General features: G+C 45.9%; 1 protein-coding gene across 1 annotated transcript in view; it reads left to right on the forward strand.

Moving 5' to 3' along the window:
• Positions 1-22,243, forward strand: part of LOC146189442 (uncharacterized) — a 55,716-nt gene that overhangs the window by 14,850 nt on the left and 18,623 nt on the right. Inside the window, exons 2-4 of the mRNA XM_084603265.1 lie at positions 1,364-1,517; positions 1,609-1,812; positions 14,298-14,553. Coding sequence (XP_084459391.1) covers positions 1,364-1,517; positions 1,609-1,812; positions 14,298-14,553 — 614 coding nt within the window. The remainder of the gene's footprint in view (positions 1-1,363; positions 1,518-1,608; positions 1,813-14,297; positions 14,554-22,243) is intronic.

Consider the following 22,243-nt stretch of genomic DNA (forward strand, 5'->3'; position numbering starts at 1 on the left):
TAGGTTGCTTGTGGAAGCAATCGCTTCATTGCAACCCTGACTTCAATTCAATGTGGAGTTCTGACAAGCACAGCTGCCCAAACAGACGAGCTTCAATAACTCCGTTCTGGCGTATTCGTTTAAGCTTTTACAGAAACACTGCGCTATAGGAATACTATAAAGATTTCAGAAAGCACGGTAATATATCCTGATGTCGCTAATCGCATTACCACCTTTATTATCTTGTGGACTTCAGCGAAAGGTGTTAGGCAAGGAGACACAATCTCCCCAGTACTATTCACAGCTTGTTTAGAGGAAGTATTCAGAGACTTGGAATGGGAGCAGTTAGGGATAAGGGTAGATGGACAATACCTCAGTAATCTGCGATTTGCTGATGACATTGCCTTGCTAAGCAACTCGGGGGATGAACTGCAAATAATGACTGATGACCTAGACAGGAAAAGTAGAAAGGTAGCTTGAAAATCAATATGCAGAAGACTAAGGTAATGTTCAACAGTTTCGGGAAGAAACAGCAGTTTACATTAGGTAGCGAAATACTGGAAGTAGTAGGCGAACAGGTCTACTTAGGACAGGTAGTAACCGCAGATCCGGACCATGAAAAGGAAATAACAAGAAGAATAAGATTGGGATGGAGCGCATTTGGCAAGCACTCGTAGATTATGACTAGCAGCTTACCGGTATCGCTCAAGAGGAAAGTATACAACAGTTGCATCTTACCTGTACTCACCTATGGGGCTGAAACGTGGAGGCTAACCAAGAGAGTTCTACTTAAGTTGAGGACAACCCAGAGGGCTATGGAACGAAAAATGGTAGGGGTAACATTAAGAGATAGAAAGCGTGCATAGTGGGTCAGATAAATAGCTCAAGTTACCGACATTCTAGTGGAAATTAAGAAGAAGAAATGGACATGGGCAGGACATGTAATGCGAAGAGAGGATAACCGATGGTCGCTGAGGGTAACAAACTGGATTCCAAGGGAAGGAAAGCGTAGCAGGGGGCGGCAGAAAGTTAGGTGGGCGGATGAGATTAAGAAGTTCGCAGGGGTCAAGTGGATGCAGCTAGCACAGAACCGGGTTAAGTGGAGAAATATGGGAGAGGCCTTCGCCCTGCAGTGGGTATAATCAGGCTGATGATGATGATGGACTTCAGTGATTTATCGAAGTATCGACGGTACAGTGCCGAGTATCTGTATCGAAACTCGACTTCAATCCTGTATCTTGTATCGGCATCGGAAATACATTTTTTCAGGTTATGCAGCATTGGTATCGAAGATACTTTTTTGAAGTATCTTGCCCAGCTCTGAGTTATGCTACGTTTTGAACAGTGAACTCACATTGTTTACTAACTTTTTTGTCCATGCAAGTGGTCGGAGTCCAGCTGCCCTGACGCTTGAGCAGGTGCAGTCCCGCAGCCGCGTCGAGGGTTCCCTCCTGAAGCAGTCAGCAGGCCTATACGCGACAGTGCCAGGTGCAGCCAAGGCCTTGTTCTACGTCGCCAAGCACTTCGGCTCTGGGAAGGTGCGGCGTATAATTTTCGACATTGGTTAAGACTTCGGTATAGCGGTACCTTATGTTTATTTTATAACTTTTTGTTCTCGGTGACACGCAGCTGAGCCTCAGTGAAGTATTCGAGCCTGCCATCCGCTGCGCTGAACACGGTTTCGCCATGGACCACACGAAGCAAGGAATATGGTCCCTGCGACATAAAGCTCTTCAGCGAAAGCCTGGGGGCAGATTCTTCCTGGACCAATGTTACCGGATTCCAAGGCTGGGACAAATCATCAGGAACCGACCGTTGGCTGCCTTGCTTAGGGCGAGCGATACGAACACCTATGTGTAGCATAGATTACTATTTAGAACCTTGAATTTGTTGCACCTATTGCCCATTAATCAATTTACTCTTTCATTGTTCATAGTCATAGGCATGCGATTTCAATAGTAAGTAAGAAATCTTTGCGATGGCGCCTTCCCATGTGTAAGAAACGTCATTTCCTCTATGTCCAGAGGAAAAAAAGCGACAGCGTTCTCGTTAATAGAAGGCATACTTCTATTACAGTGTCACAACAGGAAACACTTGAGTCTAGATTTCCTTTCCTCCTGAAAAAGAATGAATCAAAATATTCCATTTTCGGGTGCGGTCGATATGGTATTATTTTTTAGTGAAAAGGTAGGCAAGTTCGCAAACAATTCATTTTCAGTTATCTAGCTATTATTACAGTTGTTAGCAATAATGCATCTATTGGCCTCACTGTGGGCTGAATAGGTTGACCGCATCACCTTAGCGAAATAATTCTTCTAGTTTGATAGAAGAAGCACCCTTGCGAATTCGAGTTTAAAGGGGACCAAGAAAATAACTTCAATAATGCCAGCAAACGCGCACGCGGGATTGGTATTTCACGTTTTTTCGGCAAAGAAAATTTTTAGGCTGCTGTCAAGAGCACCTAATATATCGGTGGTCAAATTTTATGTCAGCCCTTTGGCTTTATAAAATCAAAACATGGCCATGTGCAAGATAACACAGCAGGTACTAACTGGTGTCTTACCCTGCCAAGGGTAAGGCACCACCCTGCCTTACCCAAGGCACCACCACCTTACCCTGCCAAGGGTAAGGAGTTTGGCTAGTTGGTTGCATCAAACGGACATTGTGGCTAGCGCACAAGGAAGATGCAAACAGAAGGTAGGGATATGGGACAGAAGTTAGATTTGTAACTGAATTTCAATCTGGAAAGGAAGGAATTATACGCAGCATTTTACTTCTTTCTTATCTTCTCGTTATGTTCCATGATGCTTTGACTTGCCCAGCTGATGCCGTCTAAGTTGCAGTAGCGTCACGCGTGATAAAAAAACCACCTAAAACCGTCACGTTTTAAAAAGGCACTTGCGTGAAGGAAACTGATATCGTGCGTCCTGTCCACCTAACGTTTGTGTGCGCCTTCCCTGTGCTCTAAATACTACGTTCGAACCCACCCTGCCCAGCTTTACTTTACTTCACCTGAGTAACTTGGGCGCTCCCGATGAGAGCGCGTACCCATATGGGCTATTTGAAGAAAGCGAGGGCTGGAATGAACAGTCGGAGAGCGGCCGCCCTAACCTGGTGCGAGAGGTTGCGAGAAGAAATAAAAACACGTTTCTGAATAATTGGATCAACGCACTGTTTTAAATTTGACTCAACTGCTTACAAGTGTCAAACTGTAGATCTGTTTCATCGAAATAAGTCTATAATCATTTTACAGGATCTATTTAAAAAGAAACAGCCGCAAAGTAAGGAAATAAACCGAGAACTTCAAGAGAGAATTTCACTAAACAGACCCAATCAAAATGAGCTCAAGGTAGACGGTTACCTTCCTTTATCGAATAATTACATGGACTAAAAGCTGTGTAAATGCCCTAATAGTGAGTAAACACGGGTGCAGATATTTAAAATAAGGGCGGAAGGTGGCGTTATGCGATATCAAGACTTTATAGGCTCGTGGTTTGGTGCGGCTTATGACGGTGTGTATAGGAAGCGTCCGTCTACAGAGGGTGTTACACCATCCTGTCAAAGAATCCCGTCATTTATGAGTAAAAGAACGGTTGCCTGAGCTATTTTGTGACAAAATGTCCCTACGTGCCACTTGTTTTATGTAGAGTAATTAGGTAATTAATTAGAACAAAAAAGGCAATTCAACGCCGAATTAGCCACAGACGTCTATATAGTGTGCAGACGTCAAAACTGCTACAGACGCCGAAATGGTACAATATACGTCACAACTGGGAAAAAAGTGGACAAGGACATTGAGAAGCATTAGTGTAAGGCCTCGTCATTGTTCTACGAGATCAAAAACAGTCAGTCACAGGAAAACAGGAAGATAATAGTGTGTCAGTAGTCACACTCTCCTGTGAGACTGATGACACACCGATGCGGTCTGTGTTTGGTTTGGGTCGACTAAATTATCCATGATTATACTTCATGACTTTGCATTTCTATCTGTTGCCATCTATAGCCCCCCCCCCCCCCCCCCGTTTCCTGAGATCAATGAGCACTCATGCTGAATTCCAATGGCAGGCCCGGATCAAATTTTTCTACTCTCTTTAGAGCATTCGTATTCCACTGACTTTATAGGAGCGAGAGCTGCCTGTTCCAATGACAGGTTGAGGTTAGGTGTGGGTCCCGGATCGCACCGTTAAGCAGCGATATTTTTGCCACCGAAAACGGGGAATTTCGCCGGAAGCTTATATGCCGTGTCTCACGTGTCTGTTTCTGCTCCCTGCCAAGATCGGCGCTCCTCGCTTCATCGTCGCTGCACAGGGTCCGAACAGCTGTGGATGACATGAAAGCTGAGCCTGCTTGCCAGTCTCCAAAAAGTAAACGTTCACTGCGAAGTCCTAGCGGTGAAAACTCAAATGGGGTACATCGAAGTCGAGCAAGGAGCGGTCGCCGTCAGCAAGCATCGGCGTCCAACCTATCGCAGTGGACAACCTTCGCAGAGATGCTGTATAGACGAGCGGTGACTGCCGGTAGCAAAGGAAGCTACTGCAGCATAAGGCAGTATAACGTATCTGTCGTAAGCTTTTCTGTATGTTAAATGCATGTGAGCTGTATGCAACATTCGCAGCGTTGTTCTTGTACGCTTTGCGGCAGCAAGACGATGAAACCCCGCATTCGTGCATGACAACGTTAACATTGGAAACATATTCTTTTCGCATTTTGATCTCGGAAATGTTCGGCATCCCAACCAACGTGAGAACAGTGTTAATGAGCATTTTTTTACGTTATTTGTATTATAAATAGCGAGCCCTTGAATTACTGCAGGTTGGAAAAACTTGCATTCCCTTGGTTTGAGATGTCGTCGCGCTAGACTCGGCGTCGGAAGCTTTTTCAAACGGCCCTCTTCCACTTCAGACATGTGGTAGCTTCGATCCAAGATTTGATTATGTTTTATTAGAAACCCAAATATTAATGCAATTAGTTACGCTTGTTTTGCTGGTAACAGAGCGAAGCCGAACGAAGTCGATGAGGTCCATTGCGCAGTACGGAGCCACGAAAACCACTGTTGCGCGCAGATTGGCTACGTCCAAAAGGGAGCATGCTCCCGCGGGAGCAAACGCATTCCAATGGCAATTATGAAAGAAAGGATCTACGCCGGAGAGATGCGCTCCGTTTGTGATCCGACCAAGCGCTCGTGATCTGCCATTGGAATTCAGCATGAGTCATCAAGACGTACCAGATTTTATTTCATTTCCATCATTCATTCGTGTTGAAATTGGCATGGACATTTAAAACTGCTTCTACCATGCTCCCCCCTACAAAGCTTACGTGATCTGAGCCACCACGGGCAAGGCAGCGGGGGCGGTGGGAAGAACCACCATGCACGCCGTCTTGAAGCTCTGTCGAAACAAATCTATCGACGGCGAGCTTCGGGACGGAGAGTTCAATACTTTCTGGGCCGCATTTAAGAACGTAAAGTGCGTGATCGCTGAAAAAAATCAATATAATGTCGACGGACCAGCTCGACTCGATCGACATGCTCGTTTTATGCCACGTTGTTACGTGATGTGATGCCCTCGAGGGCGTCTGTGTTGTATTAGTTGTCCGCTCTGTCAGGGCGCCAGGCGCCCGTAGCTGACATCGATCATTACTGCGAACACATGCGTGCGCTGCGCGCAACCCTCGTAACAGCCTCCGACTTAAACAAAATCGCTGTAAAAAGAGTAAAAACAATAAAAAAAGAGAAAAAACCAACCGAGAGGAAAAAGAATAGCAACAATAAAAACGAAAATCAGCAAAAAAGGAAGAAGCAAAAAGGAGAAAAAAGAAGCAAATGAGTAAAGAAACGACAACGAGGGAGAAGAAGAAGAAGAAGACAAATGAATGCAGAGTCGCAATAAAGGCTTTTGCCGTATCGCACTTAAAAGAGATCTAAGTGCCTCTAACGATTTTTTTTATGACAATTTAGCTATCACTCGGCATTTGGCTCAACACCTCTGAACACCTTTATATTTTTCAAGCAGTTCTCCCGTATGATCTATTTTTATTTGCAGGTGATATTTTTTTCGCAGTGTAATCTGTGTAGCCGAGTCAGCACGTTCTTGCAGCTTCATTTATCATCACCAATACTGAAAAAATTCATTTTGAAGTTTGCTGAATTCGGTATACCAATATATTTACAGGCATAAGGCCGGCGTAATATATGGCGGAGCTGTTATGATTTGTCTGCATGAGTGGGCGGCCTACTTTGGCTTGTGGAGAAAACGAACATGGGCTAAGAAAAAACTTCAGAGATATCATGGCTACATTAAAGAAATAAAAAGGAGGGAAAACAAAAGGGGTCCCTTCTAAGATTTACTTACCATATTTGCGTGCTCAATCTGAGAACTTAACATCTCGTTCACCTTTACCGCTTTAAAGCCTGTTTATATTCCTCACTGCGTAGTGTAGCTGGCCGGTTTCACATTTTTAATCTTTTAGAGTTTTAAGCTCTACAACTAGCATTCTTCAATGCCGAGAGATTTCGTGAATCGTAAACAAAGGGATGACACAGTGGCGCATTATCTATTGTAATAGGGCGTTTATTGACGCTCAGATGGAGAGCTGTGAGGAGAGGACCTTGCAATGGCGAGCCCAGCGTACTTCTTCTTTGTCTTCGTCGTACAACGCACTGGTGCATGTCGAGGGCTGAAGCGCTGACTATTACAGTACATTTTCCCCCCGGGTAAAAAAAGGAGCCATCCTGGCGACTTATGGCGCGGAAAGCATAGCAGGGTCATAGAATGGCTTCAATCGGTTCACGTGAACTGTTTCACGACCACGGCGACGCAAGTCCGCAGAGGGCGTGACGGGCTCAACTACGTAGTTGACTGCAGATGTTTGCTGGAGGACCCTATATGGCCCGTGGTAGCGAGCAAGAAACTTCTTTGAAAGCCCAGGGGTTGTGGAGGGCACCCAGAGCCACACCAGAGAGTTCGGGAGATATGATGAAGCTTCGCCGGTATCACGGAGGTATTTTTGTTGCCACTGATTTTCTGTTGTGAGAGAGCGGGCGAGCTGACGGCATTCTTCTGCGTACGTGACGGCATCGGATAGCGGGGAAGATTCGGAAACGTCAGGGCGGTAGGGAAAAAGTGTGTCCATAGTACAGGGTGGCTCGCGCCCGTAAAGGAGAAAGAATGGAGAGAATCCAGTAGAGGTCTGTGTCGCGGTGTTATATGCGTAAGTAACAAACGGTAGAACTTGTTCCCAATTGGAATGGTCGATGTTCACGTACATAGCCAGCATGTCACCGAGAGTGCGGTTGAAACGTTCTGTCAGTCCATTCGTCTGAGGGTGGTACGAGGTAGCGGTGCGGTGTATGATGCGGCATTCTTTCAGGAGAGCCTCAAGAGCGTCCGATAAGAAAACGCGTCCGCGGTCACTGAGCAGTTCGCGAGGGGCACCATTGCGAAGAACCAGGTTTTTCAGAATAAAGGCAGCCACGTCGCGTGCGGAAGCAGAGGGCAATGATGATGTCTCAGTGTAGCGGGTCAGATGATCCACTGCCACGATAATCCAGCGGTTTCCAGCTGAAGTTGTAGGAAGGGGACCGTATAGATCTATGCCGACACGATCAAACGGACGGGCAGGACAGGGCAATGGCTGCAACGAAGCAGGAGACTTCAGAGGAATTTTTCGACGTTGGCAAGACTGGCAAGAGCGGACAAAATGGCGGACAAAGCGGTACATTCCACGCCAGAAGCGTAGACGCAAGCGCGTGTAGGTTTTCAGCACTCCGCCGTGGGCGCACTAGGGATCAGTATGGAAAGCAGCACAAATTTCGGCGCGGAGATGACGGGGGATGACTAAAAGCCACTTCCTTCCGTCGTGAAATTAATTGCGGCGATAGAGCAGCCCGTCACAAATTGAAAAATGGTGAGCTTGGCGGGCAAGTGCCCTAGACAAACGACCTGGAGAGTGACTTGAAAGAAAGTCCAGAAGTGTAGATATCCACGGGTCACGCCGCTGTTCCGTGGCCATGTCGATAGTGGCAAACGAAGAAAAATCGTAGGCGCAGATCTCATCAGCCAACGAAGAGGGAGGCAGCGGTGAGCGCTAAAGAGCGTCCGCGTCAGTATGCTTGAGGCCTGAGCGATATATGACACGAATGTCATACTCTTGGGGGCGAAGAGCCCAGCGAGCAAGGCGGCCGGACGGGTCCTTGAGGGACGCCAGCCAGCACAGAGCGTGATGATCAGTGACCACATAAAATGGTCGGCCATAGACACACGGACGGAATTTGCCGATGGCCCAAATAATGGCCAAGCATTCTCTTTCCGTAACAGAATAATTTGACTCTGCCTTGGTCAAGGTGCCGCTTGCGTACGCCACCACATAGTCTTGGATACCAGGTTTGCGTTGGGTGAGAACGGCGCCTATCCCAATACCGCTAGCGTCAGTGTGAATCTCAGTTGGCGCATTCGGGTCGAAGTGGCGGAGGATGGGAGGCGAAACCAAAAGACGGCGTGAAGGGTTGAAGGTGTCATCACAAGCAGGTGTCCATGCGGAGAGGTCGGGGCTGCCGAAGAGGAGCTGGATGAGAGGAGCAATAATAGAGGCGAAATTTAAGATGAAGCGGCGAAAGTAGGAGCACAGGCCGATGAAACTTCGTAGCTGCTTCAGTGATTTTGGGCGTGGGAATTCGGCAACTGCACGAAGTTTGGTGGGATCGGGAAGAATGCCATCCTTAGAAACGACATGACCTAGAATAGTTAGTCGGCGAGCAGCAAAGCGGCACTTCTTCAGATTCAGTTGGAGGCCGGCGGTAGCGAGACAAGTGAGAATGTCCTTCAGTCGGAGCAGGCGGGATTGAAAATCGGTAGAAAAGACTACGATATCATCGAGATAGCAAAGACAGGTTCGCCACTTGAATCCACGAAGCACAGTGTCCATGAGGCGTTCAAATGTGGCCGGGGCGTTGCAAAGCCCAAAGGGCATGACGTTGAATTCATATAATCCATCTGGTGTGATGAAGGCAGTTTTAGAGCGGTCAGCGTCATCCATTGGCACCTGCCAGTAGTCAGATCGTAAATCCAACGAGGAGAAAAACTCGGCGCCCTGCAAGCAGTCCAGTGCGTCATCGATGCGTGGCAGAGGATAGACGTCCTTGCGCGTGATCTTGTTGAGCCGGCGGTACTCACACAAAACCGGAAGGAGCCATCTTTCTTAGGTACCAACACAACTGGAGACGCCCAGGGACTGTGGGATGGCCGAATGACACCACGACGGAGCATATCGTCCACATGATCAGCAATTACTTGGCGCTCCGAAGCCGACACGCGATAGGGGCGCTGGCGCAAAGGTGCGGTTTTACCGGTGTCGATGGTGTGCTCTACGACAGACGTGCGGCCCAAGTCAGTATGAGGAAGGTCGAATGAAGAAGCGAAGTTCTGCAAGAGGGCGACAAGTTGATCACGTTGCGCAAGTGGAAGATCATCATCAATAGCATGTTGGAAAACATCGGAGGGCGCCGAAGCGGTCGCAACATCGCAAGAGAGCACAGACTAAAGTCGAAGGAGGGGGTTGAGTCAGCAAGAGTGGTGATATGACCGGGATCAAGCTCTTCAAGACGTCCAATGCATTCGCCATGGAGCAGGACTGCTGGGCAAGAAAATGGGTTCGAGACGTAAAGTGCACTCTCGCCGTCTTGAATTTCGAGAACTGCGAACGGAAAAAGGAGGCAGGGATGACGGGAGGCGGCTTCGGAAGGTGTAAAAATCGCAGTCAAAGGAGTTACACACTCACAAGACAGTGGTACGAGGGCAGCAGAAAACGGAGGAATGTCGGTGTCATGGGCGACGAGAAGTTTTGCAGTGCGGGGAGGGGTATCACAGAAGGGGGCATCACAGAGGGGGGCGAAGGCAATTTGCGCACGAGCACAGTCAATAACGGCCTGATGAGTCGACAGAAAATCGTATCCGAGGATGATATCATGCGAGCAGTTCGGCAGAACAATAAACTCGATGGGGTATAAGACGTCTTGAATGAGCACACGGGCTGTGCAAGATGCGGAGGGGTGAATGTGCTGTGATGAGGCGGTGCGGAGCGAAAAGTCGGAAATCGGAGTGGTCACTTTGCGAATTCGACGACAGAGCGCTTCACTGATGACGGAGACGGCTGCACCGGTATCGACGAGAGCGAGAACTGTGGCGCCTTCTACAGAAACGTTGATAACGTTAGCGGGACGACACGGAGGACTTGAGGAATTCGAAACAAGCGCAGTTCTTGCCCCCGGAACTGCGACTGTTAGTTTCCCTCAACGGTGCTGGTAGGACGTTGCAGCATTGGAGAAAGCGATCGGCGCCGAGGAGAATGTGATCGACGAGTGGCATAGGTTTTGCGATCTTGTGAGACAAATTGAGAACCGGGCGGAATCATTTGCGAGCGTGAGTCGGTATCGTACGGGCAAAGTCGAATGTCAGGCGATGAAGGTTGGAGGCGCTGGCGACAAAGGCGTGCAACATGGCCCGGCCGACCGCAGGCATAGCAAATCGGAAGGTTGTCCGTAGTACGCCAAGGTTTCATAGGATGTGGGCGGAACCTTGAGGGTGGGGCTTGGAACGAAGGCTCAGCATGCGGCGGTGAACGGTAGGCAGGGACCTGCACATAGGAGCCAGACGTGGGCGAAGTTGGTGCCTTAGCCGTTACTTGGGCATACGTGAGAGGTGCCGTCACAGGCGGCAGCAAGGGGTAGGACGGCAAGACATCAGCGACGTGTTCTTGCACGACACGGCGTATAGTAGGGGCCAAAGTTGGAGCCAGTTCAGGAACTAGGCGGCCCGAGTCTTGAAAATGGGGAAGGAGTGAGAGTTGACGTGCGACTTCTTCATGAATAAAATCTTTGATCTGTTGATTCAGCGGGCTGCCTTCAGAAGTTGGCGAACCACCCAGGGCTAATGCGGATACGCCTTCGTCGCACACAGTGGAGCGGCGCCTAGAAGCGCGCCGCTTGCGGAGCTCGTCGTAGCTCTGGCAAAGCTTCACGATTTCACTAACGCTGGTGGGATCTTTCGCTACCAGCATCTGGAAGGCGTCCTCAGTAATGTCCTCGAGGATGTAGCGGATTTTGTTCGCTTCCGGCATGGCAGGGTCGACTCGTTTGCAGAGATCAACGATGTCTTCTATGTAGCTGGTAAAGGTCTCATCAGCGCGCTGAACACGATCGTGTAAACGTTGTTCGGCACGAAGCTTACGCACTGCCGGGCGGCCGAACACTTCCGCGAAATTCTTTTTAAATTCCGACCAAGATGACAGGTCAACCTCATGGTTGCGAAACCAGAGGTTCGCAACGTCCGTCAGATAGAATATGACGTACTGAGCTTGTATGAGTCATCCCACTTGTTGTAGCTGCTTACTCTTCCATACGATGACAGCCTGTCGTCGACATCTTCATCGGCCGTGCCACTGAAGAGGCAAGGGTCACGCTGGCGCACGACGCCAGAACACATGATCGTGGGTGGAACGGCCGGCAGCGTCGAAGTGGACTCGTCTTGCATGGCGGTCGTAGAGGGCAGTGTACGGCTTCGCAGTTCCAGTTTGATGAGATCGTTTCCAGCACCTCCGCCAATTGTAATAGGGCGTTTATTGACGCTCAGATGGAGAGCTGTGAGGAGAGGACCTTGCAACGGCGAGCCCAGCGTACTTCTTCTTTGTCTTCGTCGCACATGATGCTGATGCTGATGCGGCCATTCCCCTTTGTATCGGGGGATCACAAAGTTCTGGATCAGGCCAGGCCACAACGCACTGGTGCATGTCGATGGCTGAAGTGCTGACTATCACTGTACAATAAATGCTCTGGGTGGACACCAGCACCGCGCCGTATATTAAGGGAGGAAGGCAGGAATGTTAGAATTGAAAGAAGTTTCGTAGTTGGTCTCTTATGCATTATTTCGACCACCAGGGGATGTTTACCGTGTACTCACATCTCCCAGCACACGGATGCCTTTGCGTTTCTCCATCGACAGCGGCCTCAGCGGTAGGGTTAGTACGCAGCTGCTCATCGATAATCTGGTGATGAGGTGGAACTCTACACCGCATCGCAAGGGAAGGGAGGAGGTTGGAGTGAAAAAAGGAAGACATTCGATAGTGGAGAGATGCAGAATAATTTAATTAGACCACTTGGGGATCTTTAACGGGCATTGATATCGCACAGCACTAGGATGACTTTGCGTTTCGCATCCGTCGAAACACGGCCGCAGCAGTCAGGGGTTCCAGGCCGACCGCCGCGGCACACCATCACGGCTCACACTGTCGCAAAGTGGACGGCAGCGGTTAAAACACGAGTGATCAAAGATCAAAACCCCCACATCGTCATCAATCTCCATTCGAAAGATGGTGCCACTATAATTACGAATTCAGCGACACATGGTGTCGCATGTACGCGCCGAGATGACCACATACTCATCATCCTCGTTTTCCTGAATGGTATATGTAAAATTGCGTTCATCGCTCATTGTACATTGCGTTGTGTCGTCATTTCGGAAAACATGGAAACTACGGATCGTTGCAACATTACTGCATCAGTTTACGTCATTGTGACCAGCAGCATGAGTGCTATCAACAAATAGTCTCAGTGAGCTAACACACAATAATTTTTGCCGCATAGAAGTTGCGTCATATTTTGAGTCCTCAATCCGTCTTATGCTTATAAAGCCTGCAGAATTTATTTGCTAGGTGTTAGGGGAAGCCTGCAATGTCAGTGTCTTCATTACAGACAACCATACCAGACAATTCCGTCTGGTATGGTTTGTCTGAAATGGTTTGTCCTGTTTGAGCTCTAGACAGGAGAGGTCTATCCGGCTTGATCGCCGGACCAGATATGGTGTATACGATTTAAGCTGCATACCAAACTTGTATGTCCGGCTGTAATGTTATCCCAGACGGTCAAATTGGGTTAATGTTTTTACAGACTGGCTCATAGCGGTATGAGATAGACACTGCATCTGTATGTTTCGCGGTAATAGTCAGTTGGCCGCGATAGATATTTTGCATAGATAAAAAGTGTTAAAGCTAGAGTTCAGTGGAGAAACCAGAGGCACCGGTCCAGACAATTGCGATTGGTTGAAAGGCTTTTGCAACCCACGTGCTCAAATACAATACGAAAGTAAATGATTGGCACTGTAAGGAAATATACAGAAGGACCAATAGGAAACCTCACTCCTCAATTTCTAATTTTTTTTCCACAAAATATAGTTCCTGGTTTTTATACCATATAGCTCCTCACCATAATATGCTATCGAGTATGTGCTAAATTATAAGGACAAGTAACACAGGTAGCGTCATCTGGCAAGCATGCATAAAATATCCAAAATGCTGCAGATTTGAACGAATTAATTATATTATCATTGGTGTGCTTGGAAGCGCAGCGAGAGCGCAATGGGGATTAGCAAACACGGGCGAGGATGCGCAAAATGAGTTGTTGAAGGAGTCCAATAGTCATTTAAATTTGAACACTTGAAGATAAAATTTAACTAGAACGAAATTTTAGCTAAGTAAGTATCGGCGGTCAGGTAATCTACATTTTTTTTTGCTGGTGTTAGGGAAGCAAGCGGTTTTTCAAACTGTACTATAAGTATGAGGAGATTGAGTTAAACCCAGCACATCCACCAAGATGTTAGGGAGCATTACCGAGCGGCAGGAGCCTGACTTCAAAGTCAAAAACACCTCCGGAAAACACCAGTGCCCACAAACACAACAGCATCAGCGTCGCAGTCATTCTATAAAGCACCCACACCAACCTTGACGTTTCTCTTGAGACCTGCAGCGAAGTGAAGCTATATCGTGGCCAGCGCATAATAGGAGCGTACAACAGCTTTCTACTGAATCGCTGATAGAGTGTATAATCGCAGTGCATACAGGCGAACGAAGCGCGATAGACTGCGTACGTTATGCTGGGGTATTTTTAAACCTGGTGGGTTTTCACTTTGCCGAATATAAATGGCTACCCTAATGCTAACCTGACCAAAACATTTAGGTCACACAATTTTCGCGGCGCCCTATAAACTTCCAACTAGCGTCTGACCATTTAAAGCAATAGTTTACCAAATAATTATTCAAATAGAGGAAATAAAATACTAGTAGTGACTTTAGATGGAGAGACTTCTAATAACGCTCGCTTTACTTCCGATGGAAGCTTAAGTTTTTTCTTTATACCTTGATTCATTTAAGTTGGGACACCCTGTATTTGCCTGCCGGTAACATCATTAACGCAATGTTGTCCCAGGTATTTCGCACACTGAAAGTAACTACGTGGAGGACGTGACAACGACCGTACTTTGGTGTATATGCAGAGGCTAGCCATGGAAGGACCACCCCTTGTGTACGAGGGTTGCGTTGCCCAGAACATGGTGGATGCCGTGCGTAAGGCTGGAGGCGTCCTTTCGACCGAAGACCTCGCCGAACATCTTGCTTCTACCGAACCCCTGGAGGTGGAGCCTGTGTCCACCACGTACCGTGGTGACGTCATCGTGCACACCACTCCGCTGCCCAGCCAAGGCGCCGTGCTGCTCGAGGCACTCAATATACTGGAGGGATTCGACTTGCAAGGTGTGCTAGCATGGTGTTTAGATCGGGTAAACATCGGTTTGGTCGACCTATCTGAAACTGCCACGCTAGCCGGTATGGCTCATGCAGAAAATGTTAGATATTTCTATCTGAGCATGCAGCTACCCTAATGAAGCAAGAGGGTTTTAACCTGCTGATTATAGAGTAGAGACCCAGCGTAGAAAAGAACTAACAAAATGAGAGATTACCGGCGGAGACTATTGGGTAGTTATTGTTACAATGCAGATAAAAATTGACCGTGTGATTGCATTATTTTGCGAAGCGGTATTCTAGTTCGCCCGTTGCGTGCGATTGGTGGCATTGAACAACACCCAGAAAGCACATACCAGTGGTCGAATTTGATAGGGTCAACGTAGGGTCGAATATTGCTAAAGAATTAGCAATATTTGGCTCATGCTTTGTGCTATACTTGGTGTACCTAATTTTTATGTCATTTCGAGTATCTATATTCTGTTGGGACATGGCTCACATTTTTCCCTAAATATTGCATGTAATAGAGATTTTTTCGTCTCGATTCAACGTGGTGTTTTTAGTGCTAACTAGATGCGTCGCAAATAACAGGATCCGCGTGACCTACATGAACGTAATTGAAAGATATGAAGTCATGACTATTAGAACGTATCAGTAGTGATTAGTTCGTGGTCACACAATCTTCGAATGCTCACGTGCTCTGCTATAACACCATTGCCGCTCAGCTTGGATGCGAGCTCTTAACACGTGCGTCGTGAAAGAGGGTGGAGGTAAGTTAAAATATTATAAGATGCCAAAATCGACGATGGGGCCCACGTAAACTCCAGGCATGGTCACACAGTTTGCAGTAAACGCGTCCGAAGTACGTGCTATATAATTTGATTTCCAATAACTATTCGGCCTCGTACCCTCAAAATTTACCCTTGAAAATAAATTGCTAGCGACTAGCGCCATTGCGCAGTATACTCCATTGAATATGTTTCCCAGAGGTTAGCGTATTCTATAAGCCAACCATTCTTAGGGCAGGTTATTACACCTAATATTTTTTATTTACGTATGCAAAACGACATTGGTTCGAGCACATGAGCAATTCGGAAAACGCATGATAGCTTAATTTAACTCCCCGTGATATAGAGAAAAATCAGAGAAAATTTTAAATATAAAGGATGCTCGAGCTTCGATTTAGGTGTAGGCTTTAACACCACCTGTTGGACCGGCGAAATTCCTGTCCACTGACACGGCTGTCCATTAGCGCAGAGTCTTACTTCAAAATGTACACTAGGTGCGCCACCTGTGCAGAGGCAGCGCAGTACTAGCGCATTTTTTTCCCGCTAGGCGCCGCATGCCGGCTTCAATTTTCGCGTTGCAGCGTCAGAGAACAACAACGCCGACACGGCTTTTCTGCGACACGGGAACCTTATATACGGTACTGCGTAAAAAAGAATATCATTACCATTCAGCTTGACCTTTCTTCGCTCCAAGCTAAAAAAACAATTAAGCACAGTACTTTGTATAGCTAGAGTTGTGTCTATGATATCTCACGTTAAAACTTTGCCTGCACTGAAGACCGTACCAAAGGTCTGGGTTGGGAGTTGCAGGTTTTGTTTCTTTGACAAAACGTGAAAAAAAGCTGCTGACAATAACTTAATAACTTACGCAAAACACGTCGGTGTACCTTTGTCTGAGCTGTCTTAACGAGGAATGAATTGCAGTAGGTATAACAAAAGAAAGCGCAAGGGCTTATACTAATGCGTGTACAATGTGCGTTGCAACGAACTCTCAAAAAAACAAGTTTAAAGTAGCAAATGTACTCTTAGGTTTAAACTCTCAATTCCGATTGACGCAATTTAATGAAACATTGCTCTAATAAAAAAGCTGAGTATGTGAACCACACTAATTCATTTTTTAACAAACCCATATGGGTACATTGCAGGTCTCAAAGCCATGCCAAAGGAAATTCGGCAAAGGAAATTCGAAATTAAAACAGTTTACAAAGCCCTCCAGCGCTTGAAATTCTGATGGTTCAATCGCAGAACAGGGGAGCTGTTTCCGGGAGATCAAAACGCAACGTCCGGTGATGGCGTGACGCAGTGACTATAGCTAAAACCTAATCTGAACTGCTCGGTTATCACGCCACGTGACGTAACTCTTCTTTTGCTTCGCCGCTCGATGCAAAGGAACATTCTCTGCTCAAAGGATGTAAAGGAACATGGTCTGCTGACATACGTTCAACAGAATTTGTCGAGCAGCTACAAATGCCGTTTTTGGACGTTAGCGCCTATATATACCTAGTTCGACGTTGATATGTTAGTACCTAAAGATGGTTCATTGTGCCGAAAACGGTCCTGAAATACGGTACAAACGCTCTGAGAGCGCAATACCGAAACCATAATTTTCCTTTTTTTTTTCTTCAAAATTTACTGCGGCACATTGTAGAGACTAGTTGGTTAAGCGGCAATTGACCGGAAGGCGCCGCATTTTAGAATGTATGAGAAGTTCGTTGGAAAAATTCTCAATTGCTTTCAGGTGCAGCAAACTAGGAATTACCACATAAACCAGACGGAAAAACTTATTTGGCCAAGACTTTTACGTGACCACTCTGTATCATATTCCTTCCTTCGTTCCGACCGCAGGCTATTATGGTCAAGGTATATGTGGCGGTAATCTCTCACAACACGTACGGCATGCTGCAAAGCTGTCAGTCATGCGTGCATACGATAAGATGACATGTCAGAAGCAGCAGCCCCGGTGCACCAAACCTTGTCATTCCATACATGGATAGGGATCTCCAGTGGGCTTTCCAAGCTTTCAATAATCTCCAGGAGTCACAGAATATCTAGAAAACTATATGCACACCACGCTAAATTGATAGGTGGTGAAAGGACCTTCTGCAAACTCTGCGGAAAAAGAGTAAGTGCGCAGCAGACGCATTTTTCTTGGAATAATTTCAGGTGCCCAAAACTTGTGAAGCCTTCCATGGTAGCCATACTGAGTTGTTTATTTCCTCACGTCTTGCTAATTCGAAGAAACTGTACACATTTGTTAAATTTTGTGTATCGCCTTTGTAATGCTTATGCACCAAATTCGCAGCATTACACATAAAAGGTTACTTCAGCTTGTTATTACATTACACATTGTATATTCCGTGTAAAAGATACTTTTGTTACTTCCGCATACTCACGCAAATAAATGTTATCTGAACCAGCCCAAGAAAGACAGTCCACCATGCAAACGTTCAACGCCGGTAGTCTTCAAATTCAAGGATAAGATTCCACATAAAAAGCTTCACAAACGATAGGCATTGTACACTGATTTATGTCTCTTGTGTTATTGGCTACAAACATTGCATGAAAAAATTGTAAAATGCGGTATTGCAAAAGACCGTGTCATCAGAATCTACTTAGCGAAAAATCTGCTTTTCGCTTGCGTATAAAGGAGTCCATAAAAATACACGAGATGCGCTCGGCGCCTCCTGCGTTTGGGGCTCAGTAGGACAGGAGTGTTTGTTGACGCTTAATTTCGTGTATTAAAGCTTTTATCCAGTGAAAAAAAAAAGGCTTTTCTTTTTATACTCTACAAATGGGAGAAGAGCAAAGGAGAAACTGCAGCCTATACTTTTAACCAAATCTCAAGGTAGTCTACCTAAATGGCACTGAATACAGCAAGGGTTTGCTTCTTCGACAAGAGTGCAATGACCTCTATATATACATATACGCATTTCTATTGAAAACCCTCTAGCTGAAGATGATCGCTGCCATCTGTCGTGCACATCGGCTTCATCTAATTTGTGAGGAAATCCAAAAGTCAAGGGCTTAACGAGCTCTATGCTTCTGTCAAAGGCGTGTAATGAAAGCGCCTGCTGGAGTGTGATCGTTGAAAGAAAAGTAATCGATAATTACTCTCCCACAGAAGCTTATCATCACATATTGGGGAACATGGCTGAAAGCTGTGGAAGGGTGTAACTGCCACCTTTCTGACCTCATAGATTGTCATACAGTATCTCGCGTGACGAGAGTGCTTCTATAAGGTGCCCTCTGTCAGGGTAACCTTAAATGAAGTGTGGCCTACTACTTATGAGACAAATTCACTTTTTCCCGCAACCACTGTAAGCAAACTGAAATGTCGAAAGTTTAGTCCTCGCTACTAATATTCGAATAACTGAAAATGTACAGCAAGTAAATAATGCTCTTCGTTGCAGAGATGCCGGCGAAATTAATCGCGCCAAGTTGCAGTCCCTCTTCGAAAAATTGACGAGGTTTTAGTTCCGAAGTAGAAGAGAATCTGCCTTTTTACGAGATGTGCCGCCCCCTCGGAGTGGTTGAAAATTCGTCTGCTACTGGTTGAAACGTCGTTGGAGACTCAGCCGCCTGTAAAATGGCGATGTCTGTACTCGACAGGTACTGCCATCTGTTGCATATGTCTCACATCAATATAAACTGCACATGGCCCCCGTGATCAGCTCCCGCTGTGCCGATCGCGGAGGCCATGAACACGCATGCGCAGCTGGGCTGCTGGTTTGTTTTCAACTAAAGGAGGACGCGCATATGCAGAACTGCCTTGTGAAAAAGGCGGATTTACGAGCGAAAATTTGAGGATATCAAACAGCGCGAAACAGTGGAAGTATACAAGCACACTCCAATAACATTCGTTGACAACAAGCATACTTTGTCAAGCTTACAGCCGTGTTTCGTGTGGTAAGGGCCATAACTTGACGCCCATTAACTTGGATATGGGGCTTGTGTGCTTTTGCAGCTTGCGGTTTTAACAGCAATTTCTTGATGGATAGCTTCCATCTTCTGTGGCGCTCGGCGAACGTACATAGACCCACGCAGAAGTAATTACTTTTTTTCAGCATATTCAGCAAGGAGGCACAATTTTTGGCTATATTTGTTTGTCATCAGGCATTGCTCCTGTCCAACCTTTCTGATGGTGGCAAGCGCCAATGTAGGGCGACGTGGCTCTAGAAAATTGAAGCTGCTAACTACAAAATATGGTTATATAGGCAGCAACGTATTTAGTAATGCTGCATTATCTCGTACGTCCTCAATAAATAAGTTTAGTTCCGATACGAGCGCATACTTTGAGTTGATATATAACATAATTTAAATTGGCAATATTTGTATTACTTTCTAAATGCATGACCTCCTATTAAGATTATCATTGTTCTTCGTTTTACTTTTGCAGTATGAAAGGCCAATTATGGCGCTCAGAATAGAACATTTCGTCCTTTATGAGGTTCTTGAGAAATTTTTGAAGTTGTATTTGAATTTCGTGGTTTAATTCCAGGCATGTCAAATAAATTTGAATTTTGAAAAGTGCTGATAACCCTGTTTAGAAAAATTTCTCGCGGCAGAAAGTGACCGTCCATTTTTCACTCCTTAGGCAGGTCATTTGCTTTGTGTGTAGCAGGACAGTTTTGAAAACTGCTTCTAAGGTTCGCCCCTTTGTTAGAGCTTCTAATCAGTCCACCTGCTTTATTTGCAAGGAGACATTGCGGAACTATGTTCGGGTGTTCCTAATGCACACATTTCATGAATTTTGTACTGCCTATTTTTTCTGCGTTCGGTGCGTAGCCTTTATGTCGAGTGCCAATTTTTGGCGCATAAAACCTACCATTTAGCGCCACTCTAGTAAAATAAGTGGGATGAAGAAAAAAAGGTGCATGTTATGCCAGATAACAGAAGGCTTTTCTAATTTGGTGTTGTAGTCACTGCAACCCATCATCAATGAGTGTAACACTCCCACCGAGCTTCGTACACGTCTGAAGACAATGCAGTACCATCGCAATAACTCAGAGTCCAGCATACTTCATCTAGAAGTATATTTACTTCTTGCGAACCATAGCTTATTTCATGGCTGTATAAACCTAAAAAGAGTTAAAGACATCTAGTTTCTTATTTTTATTCGAAATATATATCGGTGTACCAAAAGGATACTCGAATAACACTGTATGCCCCCGTAGCTAAGCAGTATTGCACCTGGCAGAGAACTAAAGCTGAGAATGGAACACATTTGCAAGTTTATGTGGACGAGAGCGTCCCCTCTATCCTTAAAAGCACACCAGTGTTGTCTTGTTCACGAATTGCGAGAGGACAACTTCGAGGCTGCATTAGAGTCCCGCACAAAGCATATCAAAAGTGTTGCGCCGTAGGATTTGCGTTTGAAACGCTGCTAGCCAATGAAGCATTTGCAGAAACCTGGAATATTTTATTCTCCGCAGGGGATCTATAAAGTATCATTCTCATGTCTTATAAATCCGGTAGCTTTAGGTTCTAGATCATTATGCTTAAAAGAGCGCCCTGTGCACTGCATTCGAATAATTTTGGTAACTTATTTGTGCAAACAGAACTTTGGAGTTAAAAATGCTGCACAGCACAATGATGCGAAATTTGTCGAATGTCGAAAAACTGGGCTGATCAGTTCAATCATGATAGCTTTTATTGCCATCACATAATTTATATTTTTTTTAATTTTTGCGTTCGTTTGATTTGGCTAACAGCTGAGGCTATGAATGATGTCGGTCTGGCCGACTCCGGAAATTAGGACCACTTTTGGTTTCTTAACTAGCACTGACATCGCACATTCCATGGACGCCTTTCATTTAGCCTCCACATAAAAGCGACCCATGGACCGTTTTGAATCTGTGTCGATGGGTTCGGCGGGCCAAGCGCCCTGAGCACTATAAGCCACCGCAGCGGTTCTTTTTCCCCTTTTTAGCTACAGTAATTAGACGCATGGCTGACATTGGCGTTTTGTAGCGTGGTTTCAACAACGTTCATATCACCATGATCTTTTTCTTCAGCCGGTACCCACTGCTGGGCGAAGGCTTTCCTATACTCTTCACTTAAACCGCTTTTTTGCTAGCTGTATCCACTTGGTCGCTGCAAACTTTATCCGCCCACCTAACAATGTGCTACGCCAGTTCTGCTTTCGCTTCTATGCAATACAATGTTTTACTCTTAGCGGCCATCGGTTATCCCGTTTTTGCACTACATGCTGAAAAAGCAAAAGTTCTACGGGGCAATAACCTCATAAAATCTCATTTAATCGCATAGAGTCTCATAAGGTGCACATAATTATCATAAAATATCGTACATAATTTATGATAATGTACAAGAATCTATCAGAACTTATGCAATTATATGCGACTTGTACGTGATTTCTTATGTGAATTGAGTGAGATTGTGTGAGAAAATGTGAGGGGTTTGCCCCTTACAGATTTTTCAGTAGGGATATTATATATATGTCTTAGACATGCCCATTTTCTTCTCGATTTCCAGCACAGTCTTAATAACTTGAGTTATTTCTCTGACCCATTCGGAACGCTTTCTCTCTCTTAACCTTACAACTAATATTTTTTGCTATATAGTTCTTTGCGTTGTCCTGAGCTTTAGTAGAACACTCTCGTTATATCCTCCATGTTTCAGCCCCATCGGTTCATACATAATGATTAAACTGTTATATACTTTCCGCTTGAGCGATACTGTTAAACTGCTAGTAATATTCCGTGAGTACTTGCCAACTACGTTCGATCTCGATCTTATTCTCCTAGTTGCTCACTTTCTTGATTCGTTCAATCTCCACTTAGAGATTATCAAAAACGCGATTACCCTCGACGCTGTGGCTGAACCGATCTCGTCAATGTGTGCGCGCGGTTATGATGCAAACATTCGTTGCGCCATAGATATAATCTCCGCCCACG

This window comes from Amblyomma maculatum, chromosome 5, assembly GCF_055883805.1.
Source record: "Amblyomma maculatum isolate TAMU_Amacu chromosome 5, ASM5588380v1, whole genome shotgun sequence".
Lineage (NCBI taxonomy): Eukaryota > Metazoa > Arthropoda > Arachnida > Ixodida > Ixodidae > Amblyomma > Amblyomma maculatum.